The sequence below is a fragment of the Myotis yumanensis genome, unplaced genomic scaffold, assembly GCF_028538775.1.
Source record: "Myotis yumanensis isolate MYYU_CA2020_CCGP unplaced genomic scaffold, mMyoYum1.0.hap1 SCAF_10, whole genome shotgun sequence".
Lineage (NCBI taxonomy): Eukaryota > Metazoa > Chordata > Mammalia > Chiroptera > Vespertilionidae > Myotis > Myotis yumanensis.
Window position 1 is genome coordinate 16,810,114 of NW_027223761.1, and position 12,103 is coordinate 16,822,216.

Consider the following 12,103-nt stretch of genomic DNA (forward strand, 5'->3'; position numbering starts at 1 on the left):
CTGTTTAATCAGTCCTTATCTGATCAACAGCTGTCCCCTCCCAAGAGAATAACACTAGACTTTTCTTTTTAGTTTCTTAAGGGACCGACCCCCTTTAAGACTCACAGCCTTCCCTTAATCATCCATACCTAAAATACAAGATATAAAGGAATCACAGCAATCATCAACAAGTCATCTCTTCTTTCCATTTTAGATGAGGAAGTGGCCAGGAGACAGGAAACCTGAGATCACTAACGAAGGCATGTACAGGTATTTTCACGAGGACCCCTTTTCTCTCCAACAAACAGACATGCTCCAGATTTGTTCTAGCTCCTTAAAATGATCTCTTTGAGCTTCTTATCTCTCCTTTAACAATTTATTCATAGATATTTGTAATAAAAGATGTAGATTGAGAGTAAATAAACTCGGAAAAACAGAAAAACCTAAAAGGATAAAAACAAATTTTTCTCTTACAAGAGAGCATCAGAGGCTACATGGAAACTGAGCAGTACAGAAGGCAACAGTCATTGTTTTTTTTCTCCCTTACTAGACTATTCTCAGTAAACAGTCTAGAGTAGACCTACGTTCTTCCAGCTGCTTAGTATCTTCATATTCCATGAAAATGTCAAGTGTCCCATACAACTTGCCACATTCCCTTCTTTGTCAAGTTTTCCCTCCATCTTTCACAACATTGTTACATAATTTGAGGCTATTAACTGAGAGTGTGAGAGACAAACAGTAGAAGAATGTTTTATATGATAGTATTAATAGGATTACTAAGAAATTTCCAAACTTAAAACCTGCCTGAGGTATACACTGACTCAACAATTCCACTAGAAATTTTATCCTACAGAAACACACAAGGATACAAAGATACAGAGAGATTAGAATTAATGAAAACCTGGGAAACACCCCAAATGCCCATTAACAGATTAAACAAACTATATCCATACAAAGAAACACTATATAGCTATTAAAAAGAACAAATTATCCCTATCTGCACACATGAAAGCCCGCTAAAATATAATTTTAAATGGGGGGGAAATGGAAGAATGGTACGTATATACTAATATGTATATAAACAATATATTTCTGTATTTAATTAAAAAATTAAAAGGGAACACAGCAATCCTAATGAGGATTACTGAGGATCTGAACTTATATGTTTAAATATAAAAAGAAAAAAGCATGTCTCTCTATTTTTTTTTTTAATGAAAACCTGAAAAAATTGATTGAGAATGGAAATAAAAGAGTTATATCCAAATGGTAGGAAAAGTATTTACAAACATCTTGCTGCCTGACCTTTCATTAACTCTGGCAAAGTCTCTGGGCAAATCTTCAATAAATCTACTGACTCAGGCCAAAGGAGATCCTGGAGTCAACTGCTGTAGGAACTGAGACTGCTTCTCAAATAACTGTCATCAGAGGTGGTGGTCCTGTGGCCAACCATCAAATGGATTCCCAAGCAGGCCAGCTGACAATCTTTGGAACTCAAATGTCTATGTTATGAAACAAGATGCTGCATTTGGCACCTGAGTCCAAATTATCTTTACATAGCTATCTTTATACAGTGGGTGGGCATGGGATGCACAGATGCTTTGGCCAAGATCATGAGAGTAAAAGAACCATTTCTTAAAAGTCTTAACTTGTAGAACTTTCAGTATTCGTTTGGGCCTGTTCCACGCATTTTGCAAAAATCAATCAAGAATCCTCTATTTTCAACAAATAGAAGTCAATACTATTGAGTTGTTCCTATATCTACCAAATACATAAAAAAAAAAACCTTCCAGCAGAAATCAACTATTATTGCCTAAATTCTCAAGTCAATCAGTCTAGAAAAGAAAGTAAAAAAAGTTTCAAGAGGAGAATAAAGATTGTTTTTGGAATTGATTCTGAAAAGTGACCACAAGTACACTCATTCCTGAGTTTATAACCAACCCTAATGGGAAAATCTTGCAAATATTATTGGTGATAGTGGGAGAAATAATGTTGAAGCTGACAATAAGATTGTTATTTCATGTGCAGGGGCACAATCTCAGCATTAGGTAACCCCAACTATTTATTTCACTACTAGAGGCCGGTGCACAATACTTGTGCACTGAGGGGGGCGGGGGGGGGGGGGGGGGGAAGCCCTCAGGGGATGTCTGACTGCCGGCTTAGGCCCACTCCCCGCCAGCAGTCAGACATCCTTAATGCTGCTGTGGAGGCAAGAAAGGCTCCTGCCACCGCTGCGCTCGCCAGCAGTGAGCCCAGATTCTGGCTGAGCAATGCTCCTCCTGTGGGAGCACACTGACCATCAGGAGGCAGCTCCTGTGGTGAGCATCTGCCCCCTGGTGGTCAGTGTGTGTCATAGCAACTGGTCATTCGGTCGATTTGCATATTAGCCTTTTATTATATAGGAAGGAAGGATAGGACAGAAATTCCCTAAGCTATAAAACTAGGCATCAATGATTTTTTTAAAAGGATTCTTGGCACAATTATTAACTACAAATACATCCCTATCCTTATCCTTTTGGATATCCAGAGGACAGCTAAGGATCTGAATGCTGAGATGTCTCACAAAGGCTCTGGTCTATACATACTGTGCACAGGGTGAATCTAAGAGAAAAAATAAATGAAACCACCAGTAATGAGGTCACAATCCTCCTCCCACTGAAGAGCTGGATAACCATCACACTCTGAAGTGTTCCAAGTAAAAATTTTAAATTTTTTGTGTTCAAAGGGAAAATGTGAAAACATCAACAGTATAAAGTATGATACTTTCTGTGATAAAGAGCTCTGAGTAGGAAAAATAACATAAAAGGAGAACAAGTTGTGGTCTTTAAGAATTACCGGTAAACTTTGTCAGGTTAAAAATTCTGAGAATGAGATTTCCATTGCTATCCTAAGAGAACTACAAAAAGTTCTCTATCTCAGTGTTTCAGAGTATTTGATTCATGTGAAAATATTCCTTTTCTTATTTAGGGCTTATTATTTTCGATTATGATTATGGACTAAAATAAATGTCCTTGCTTCAATCATCATCCAAGCTGTCTACCTCTTTTAAAGTCGTCAATCCCCATGTCCCCTGATCCTTGGTTTCGCCAATCCAAAGGGAGAGGATAATGGGGAACCTTTTCATTAGTATCTCAGAAAGAATGCTCAGCATCATGACTTAGCTGTGCCAATAACAAGATCATTCAATATCCCTGGAATCAACTTGGCCTAAAGGTTTTTCAGACTTGAAATTCTTAAACCAGAGCAAAGCTCATTTAGCTTCATGTGACCTGTATTAACTTGCCAACCCCAACATTATAAACACTCTTTTCTTTGGGCAGAGCCTCACAATGTGCTCTGGCACTGCTTAAGTGCAGGTTATCCCTTCTTTAGATCATTAACAATCAGCAAGTCCAGCTGTGACAACCCCAAAGGGCTTCTCACTACAAATGTTCATCAACTCAAACACTCCAAACTTGGTACTCAGTTACCAGTATCAGGTTAAGGCGGGTCTTCAACTCATTTGAATTTTTTTTATTTCTTCAAGAATTTTTCAAATCAGTATTAAGTCAAGCATTTAATGAAGTTCCAACTTGTTATATTTAGTTCCATTTGTCAGTCATCTCTTCCTTCAGATAGTCTCAAAAAATTCAACAACTAAATGAGCTTGATTTCTGCTTTCTGATATTCTAAACTCTCTCTCTCAAATGAGAGCAAGAAGGATTCTTTATCTGTTTGAATTTATAGGTAATTTCCCTATTAATAAATACTTTTATTTCCCTTTTGGCTGTCCATCTGAATGGCAACAGTCTCACTGATCGAAGAGAAAAATATATCCTATCCTGTGACTCTGCCAGTGGCCTCCCCAGGTCCCTCCTCTAGGGCCACATTCACAGAAATGAGCCCCAAAGGATAAGAGCTCAGTCACAACTCTGTCACCAGAGGTTCTGTTCACTTACCTGCAATACTTCCCAATCACCTGAACCACCTGTCTCAAAACTGTAACTCAAGAGTAAAAGAGCACCAGGACCAGAGAGGCACAAAATGGGGCTTCCAGCAATTGGCAACCCCAAGGGCAGCCCCTCCCCCCCACCTAGTGCCATTTCTCACTTCAGCCTTACCTCGCTGGGTCTGGGTAAATTGGGTGCTCTCTGGATCCTGCTCCATCATAACGGGATAATGAAATGAGGGAAGACTCCAGCAGCCTCCTAGCAGAGATTAAAAAAATGGCAATAATCCCTGTCAATTACCAACTCAGAGGTCATTCATTAAGGAAAATGGGGGGGTAAGATAAATAACATCCCCCTTTGCAGCCAGCTAACACCTGCTACCTGGGATCACACCCTTCCTGCAAGCTAAGTACTTAGAGACATAAATTAGTGAAGAGCTACAGAGCTCCTACACTGGATAGGCCACTGTATTGTGTAGAACTGCTCTTCAGTGAGAAATGAACAAATGCTTCAGAGACATGATCTTATTTCTATTTGCAGTACTTCCAGGTAACAAATAGGAGATTAGAATCAACACATGAGGGGGAAATTAGGCATACTAGAGATTATCCTGTAGTGCCAACATTTATCTTGGTGTTCAGCACCTCCATGTCATCCTAATCCACATCACCTTATCTTCTACTCATCTATTCTGCTCACACCCTTGTAAGAATTTCTGGGACTCTCTTAACAATTGACAAAAATTGCTAATTATATAATCATAAGTTCATCTGATCATATGTGATACACATATTTTATTGAGCACTCTTTTTGATGCAATACTTCCCAATCACCTGAACCACCTGTCTCAAAACTGTAACTCAAAAGAGCACCAGCACCTGGGAAGTTAGGCATTACTATATATACACGAGAACAGTGGGCTGTGGGGCACACAGCTATAAGTGATAGCACTAAGACTCCAGTGAAGGTCTGTCAGCTCCAAATGCTTCAAACCACTATGCTATACTGCAGGACCTTCTGGGCTCCAGGCAGGTAAAAGTGCGTATGTATCCACTGTGAATCCAAGCTAGAATGTGGGCTCAGTAATGGTGGATCTGACTATTTATTAAGAGTAGTCGGGGGGGGGGGGGGGGGGGGAGTGGGGGGGGGGCGGGGAGATAAGGACACATGTAATACCTTAATAAAATAAAATAAAAAACAAACAAAAACAAAAAATAAGTAAAGAAATGGTTATTAAAACAAACAAACAAACAACAAAAAAAGAGCAGTCAGAAATCTGGACTTTTGCACAAAATCTCCTGTTAAATTTTAGCTAAAACAGTTTTCCCTTTTTTGTACAACATGGGCCAGTTAAAAACACATCTGCTAAACATGGCCCATGGGCCCCCCAGTCTGCCATGTCCGCCACAGTTTCCCAATTCAAACGTGCCTTGGCAGTCAGTCAGGCTCCTGACATGGAACACGTTCCTAAGGAAATGGTCTCAGCAAGAAATGCACATTGCTCTTCTCAGGCAGCATCTTGCTCTCTGAGAACAGGTCTCTGGCTCCCTGCCAGACTCTTTAAAGCAGATCTGCAGAATAAGGACAGCAGCTACCAATCTTTTACAATTGACTTAATTCAATTCATTGTTATTAAAACCAGCTGGCTCCAGGTATAGTCATGTGCAGTCACTTTATCCCAGCAACTGGCTTGCGGAAGCATTTCCTCTAACAGCCTGGAGAAGAGGTACAGCAGAGGCCCTGTCAACCTGGCTTGCTACCTTTCCCACCCAGGAAAACCAACTGTTAAATGTTTCCTACCTAGACTAGGCCTATAATCCCCACACTTAAAACCAGCGGTCACCAACCTTTCGGACCTCACAGACCACCAGTGGTCTGCGGACCACCGGTTGGGCACCACTGCTTTAAACCATTCTACCACTGAAGAGATAATACAATTTAAGGATGAGGAAGAGAAGACAATAATAAAATACATCTTGCCCAGCAGGCGTGGCTCAGTAGATTGAATGTCATCCCATGTATCAAGAGGTCACTGCTTCAATTCCAGGTCAGGGCACATGCCCAGGTTTCAGGCTCCATGCCCAGTAGGGGGCGAGCAGGAGGCAACCGATTGATGTGTCTCTCTCTTCATATCTTCCTTCCTCTCTCTCTAAAATCAATAAAAATATATTTTAAAAGAAATAAAAATAAAATATATCTCTTTGGTTGAAAACCTGAATCCTCAATGATATCACTGTTTACAGTAGCAGAAATGGTGTTTCAATTCTAAGACATACTTTCTCCCCACATTTACTGTATTTGAAGTTGGACTGTTTTCCTTTCACAGGGGCACATAAAACAACAGCATAGCATGTCTTTGAGTCCTGAAATACAGAATGTGAGAGGAAGGGGTAACAAGAGGTTCATAGACTAGAGAAAAAAAGAAAAGTGAAATTATGAGAACAGTATTCAGGGCATTTATGCCATCTTAAATAAATAATACTTACTAATTACTAATAAGTTAGTCCTATAGGAATAGGGTGAATGGAAGCAAGATCTGGGAGAGCTGACTGCCCTGGAACACCCAGAAGCTTCTTCCAACCCAAAGGGCTCTGGAGTTTAGTCCTGAACATCACTGCGCCCTGTTGTGTTATCCTATAAATGGCGGCTTAGAAAGCAGAGGCCCTTTGGCAAGGAGCACCCTCCAGAGTGACCAACATTTATCTTTCTTAAGTATTTTGCCTAGAAAATGATCCTGCTAAGTTAGAAAGCCAATCTGACCCTTCACTATGCCGAGGAGTGAGAGTATGAAAAGAGATGAGATGACTTTTTAGGAATCCTGCAAAGGAGAGTCTTGAACTAGAAGAGCTGAATTAGATCATTTCATTTTTAATGATTCCATTTTATAATCCTGCCAACTCTACCTACCACCCTAACCTCCAGCTTAACTACAAGACTTCTTTAAATCAGTGTCAAAACAAAATGTTAAGCTTTGTCTCTGGGAAGTCCCTGATGAGGTTCTTTTGGAACATGCATCCCCTGTGCCTACTTACTACAGATCTGTTGGCACCATTTGCTCCCCAAGCAATACAGTGGACTGGCAAGTCATATATATGTGACATTTTAACTGCTAATACATGAAATCAGGAGAGCCAATTACTATGACTAGCACATACCCCTCACCCCCACATAGCACTGATGAAACATTAAATTCTCTACAGCTACAACACAAGAACTATCTTGAGGAATAAAAAATACTTTTCCAATTGGTGTTGAATAAAGAAAGCAATAGTTAGTAGACGAGTAAATATCACAACTCCTAGGAATGCCAAAGAAAGAGCTTTCTCTCCTACAGTTAGCTTTTTGCAAAGAGCCTTCAATATCCTAAAGCCAACAAACATGTTCAGATCTTCTCCAGTCACTGGAAACAAATAACTACCAGAACTCGGTGACCTAAAATGAAAAGCCTGCACCTAGAAGCTAAGATGTCACTGGTACCCAAGATATATAATTTCCCAGCCTGACTTTTTTTTTTTTTTTCAAATATATTTCATTGATTTTCCACAGAGAGGAAGGGAGAGAGACAGAGAGCCAGAAACATTGATGAGAGAGAAACATCGATCAGCTGCCTCCGGCACATCTCCCACTGGGGATGTGCCCGCAACCCAGGCACATGCCCCCGACCGGAATCGAACCCGGGACCCCTCAGTCCGCAGGCCGACGCTCCATCCACTGAGCCAAACCGGTTTCGGCGACCCAGCCTGACTTTGATGTCTGGGTGATATCTGCTATTTCAGTTCAGAGGAGCTAAACCAGCGGTTCTCAACCTGTGAGTTGCGACCAATTTGGGGGTCGAACGACCCTTTCACAGGGGTCGCCTAAGACCATCAGAAAACACATATATAATTACATATTGTTTTTGTGATTAACCACTATGCTTTAATTATGTTCAATTTGTAACAATGAAAATACATCCTGCATATCAGATATTTACATGACGATTCATAACAGTAGCAACATTACAGTTATGAAGTAGCAACGAAAATAATTTTATGGTTGGGTCACAACATGAGGAACTGTATTTAAAGGGCCAGAAGGTTGAGAACTACTGCTCTAGTTAAATCATAAAGTCAGAGGCTGGCTACTTGCCTGGGAAACTACCACTGATAATCCTGGACAGTGTATTGCCAAAAGAGACCCCACAGGAGAAAGAGGGCAATATTTTCAGGGGGACGAAGGGGCAGGGGGACAAGGTAACCAGGATGCACTCTTGCCTTCTTCATTTCTGAATCCTGCTCTAAAAGCTCCAGATCTCTGCATGCCTGGGCTGGGAGATGACAAGCCCTAATTCTTTGTAAAAAATAATTGTGTGTTCTGAAACGACACCTCTATTATGATTTTCAAATTGACATCTCTGCTTTAAAGCGGAGGCATCAGAACCTCCCCATTTCACACAACTGGCAATTATCACTTAAGTTCTCCAACGATAGGTATTCATCTGATCACTGCAGGGCCCCCCAGTTTCTAGGGGTGTACTTGTAAGCACATGGTGCAGTTGCCAGCAGAGCCTGGCAGGCAATCCCTGCCCCTTGCTGTGGGGTAGAACAAGGCAAGGTGGCACACCTAAAAGGCTAATAACCTCAGGAAAAAGCCAGATATACTACAGAAAGAACTCACAACCCACACTGAGTGGATCAGCCTTATTTTACTATCATCAAGCACAATGTGCTACACCAGAAAAACTTTAAAGCAAGTATGTCAAACTAGCAGCCGCCGGCGAGTTTGACATGCTTGCTTTAAAGTATCTTTACAAAACATTAATATATCCCTCTGTGTAATGAGCAATAGATGGTAAAACATCAGAGCACAACATAATCACATACCAAAAGGGAAGAAGCTGGAAACAGAATTCTTATGCAGTATGCAAATGTGTATCTAGCTATACAAAAATCTTGTCTGAAAAGCCAGCCAGATCCTTCTGAGAACATCTGACCTTCTGCTGTTTGGTGGGTAGTTATTTTCATCAACTGAAAAATGATTGGTTGGTAGAATGCTTAGCTCTTGTATATCCTCAACATATTGCACTTTAGTTATGAAACTTCAATCTGTAATAAAAAAACACTTCTGTCAGCATCTAAACTCAAATGTCCAAGGTCATCTATATGGATATGTTTACTCTGCCTCCAAATCCATTTTCTCTGGGAGATTGGGTGGTCTGCTCACCGACCACAGACTTTTTTTTTCAACTAGGAATTTAGATCAAAGGCTTTTCACTAAAGACTGAGTAAGAGTATAACAATGACAAGTTCCACAGGTATTTCTGATACTCACATGCACACATCCCCCCACAAACAGCAGCTGTAATATACAGGTTTAGACTTTAGTTAAGAGGCAGTGAATCCTGATTGACAGCCCCCTCCCAATCAAGAAGAGATTTACAGAATCAATAATCCTGAATTCTCAGGTAATTTTGTTCAGAATAGCCATTCCAAAACAGTCTACCTCTAGACCCACTAATTCTACAAAGAATACATTGGTAGAATCATTTATTGTTCAGTAACAGCAAACCTGTACATTTCCTCTTAGATTATTTTTCATATTCATGTTCCTGACCTAAAATTGAAAAATCCCTCAACCAAGGACATTTGCTCTTAAGTGATAGGCTACTGGCCCTGGTATATTGCAAACAACTATATATATATATATGAAGCAAAACCTTAGAGCCAACATCAGGTAGGTAGAGAGTTAGTAAATGAAGCCTTCCAAGAATGAGAAAAAAGAAATGCACAGTGGACTGGGGCATTTACTAGTATTAACCACTAGAGCAGTGGTTCTCAACCTTCCTAATGCCACGACCCTTTAATACAGTTCCTCATGTTGTGGTGACCCCCAACCATAAAATTATTTTCGTTGCTACTTCATAACTGTAATGTTGCTACTGTTATGAATCGTCATGTAAATATCTGATATGCAGGATGTATTTTCATTGTTACAAATTGAACATAATTAAAGCATAGTGATTAATCACAAAAACAATATGTAATTATATATGTGTTTTCTGATGGTCTTAGGCGACCTCTGTGAAAGGGTCCTTGGACCCCCAAAGGGGTCGCGACCCACAGGTTGAGAACCACTGCACTAGAGGCTCAGTGCATGAAATTCCAGCACGGGTGCTGTCCCTAGGCCTGGCCTGCAACTGAAGCGTGAACGTCTGGCATGGAAGGGCAGGTCCCAGCTGACCTCTGGGCCCTAGGCAGCACCTTTCCCCCCCCCACCCCCCGCCCGCACCCACCTTGGCCTGGCACCACCTGCTCACCTGCTCCACCATCCCGCCATGGTCCCACTATCAGAGCCAGCACCACCTCCACTGACACCTGCTGCCAGCGCTGCATTGCGGACACCAGCCATGTTCCGTGCCACCCCCTGGTGGTCAGCGCACATCATAGCGAGCAGTTGAATTCTCGGTCTCCCGGTCCACCCGAGGGGACAATCTGCTTATTAGGCTTTTAGTATATAGGATAGGCAAAGAAGCAGCCTTCCTGGTTCATGTCTGTTCAAGTAATGAGGTTTTTGGAATCTACAAAAATAGACAAGAGGACAGACTCCAGCTGAGACCCCAAACAACCCATTATTAGCCCTTGAGCTAAAACAAAGCTCAGAGTACACCCACTTTTCTTATACCCTGGGTTCATTCTAAACTTGTTCTCTTAGTGACATCTGATTTTTACTACTTTACTTCTGGGGGTCTACTTGGCCTTTCACCCTGTTCCTGAGTTCAGCGACCTTCTTGATTCCTTTCGGACTCAGCATTTGACTCCAGAAATGAAATAATTTCTCCACCATTTCCCTCTGTCTAGACAACATGAAATTGTCATAAATGACACCTAAAGTACAATTAGTAGTGAAACTGCAATTTCCACTCTCCTCCCCCATTCCCCAAAGAATCAATCATATCCCAAAAGAATCACACATTAACATCCTCCAGCATGTCAATCAATACCACCCAGAAGATTAACTCTGTGGAGCCTGGATGCCATTTAATTCCCAGCATGCTAAATATTTATTCATTTCCCCCCTCTACTATAATTAGGAAGTAAATTAACTTCTTTTCACTAGCACTAAAATGGTTACAATCTCAGAGATCTGGATGCCTGCTGAATGGATACCTGTGTAAAAAGTCCTTAGAACCCTAACCAGTTTTGCCCAGTGGTTAAAGTGTCAGCCTGTGGACTGAAGGGTTGCAGGTTCAATTTCCGATCAAGGGCACATACTTGGGATGCAGGTTCGATCCCAGGTCCTGGTTGAGGCAAATGCAGGAGATAACCAATCGATGTGTCTCTCTCACATTGATGTTTCTCTTTCTTTCTTTCTCTCTCTCTCTCTCTCTCTCTCTCTCTCTCTCTCTCTCTCCTCCCTCCTATACTCTCTATAGAGCAATGGAAAAATATCCTCAGGTGCGGATTTTTAAAAAGTCTGCTGGAGAGGCCGCATGAAGAAAGGAAGCCCTGAGACACTAAGAGGGAAAACGGCTTCGTTGTCCCAATTGAACCTCCAAATAACTCTAACTCCAGACAGACCCAAGCAAGACCAACAGAAATTCCCAACTGAGCCCAATCTACCCAAAGAACAATGAAAGATAATAAATTGTTTTTTTAGGTCACTAAGTTTTGTTGTGTGGTTTGTTATACATCAACAGATAAAGGAAATGGTTCCTGTTCTTGTAGAACTTTCAAGCTGGTCACAACAGCGAAACTAAGTCCATGAAGTTAGCTTACAAGCCTAAAGTAATCACAGCTGTACTCAAAGGAACCTTGGCCACCAAAGAAAACATCAAACAAGACATTTGGAAACAGACCTTTAATAATAAAACTCAGTGCAAACTTGCTCACAGTGTCCAAAGCATGAGATCTTGGTATTGGTCAGGAGGGTCAATGTGAATTTAGAAAGACTTGCTACTCTTTCCTCTCTATCCCAATCAGGCTCTCCATCTTTCTGAAACACTTCTGCCTTGTATGCAGAAGGTAGTCCTAGAATTTGGGAAATTAAAGCTATTTGTGCTCCCTCCCTTATCAAGATGCAGGACCAGTTTTTTTTGCACAAATCACTACAAAGGAGTGCAGGAAAAATGAAGATAATATCCCATTCCCTTGGTATAGATCAAACTACTTTCGTATTATTCTACTTTCTAAAATAGAACCTTAGTGTGTCTGCAGTAAGTG

At 41.1% G+C, this 12,103-nt stretch overlaps 1 protein-coding gene across 9 annotated transcripts in view; it reads right to left on the reverse strand.

Annotated features, from left to right (window-relative positions):
* Window positions 1-12,103, reverse strand: part of AMBRA1 (autophagy and beclin 1 regulator 1) — a 177,921-nt gene that overhangs the window by 110,765 nt on the left and 55,053 nt on the right. For 5 of the 9 annotated variants that reach the window (XM_070427906.1, XM_070427903.1, XM_070427901.1 and 2 more), the window contains one exon: window positions 4,077-4,163. The exons of the other annotated variants lie outside the window; for them this stretch is intronic. In XM_070427906.1, coding sequence (XP_070284007.1) covers window positions 4,077-4,163 — 87 coding nt within the window. The remainder of the gene's footprint in view (window positions 1-4,076; window positions 4,164-12,103) is intronic. 9 annotated transcript variants of the gene reach the window in all.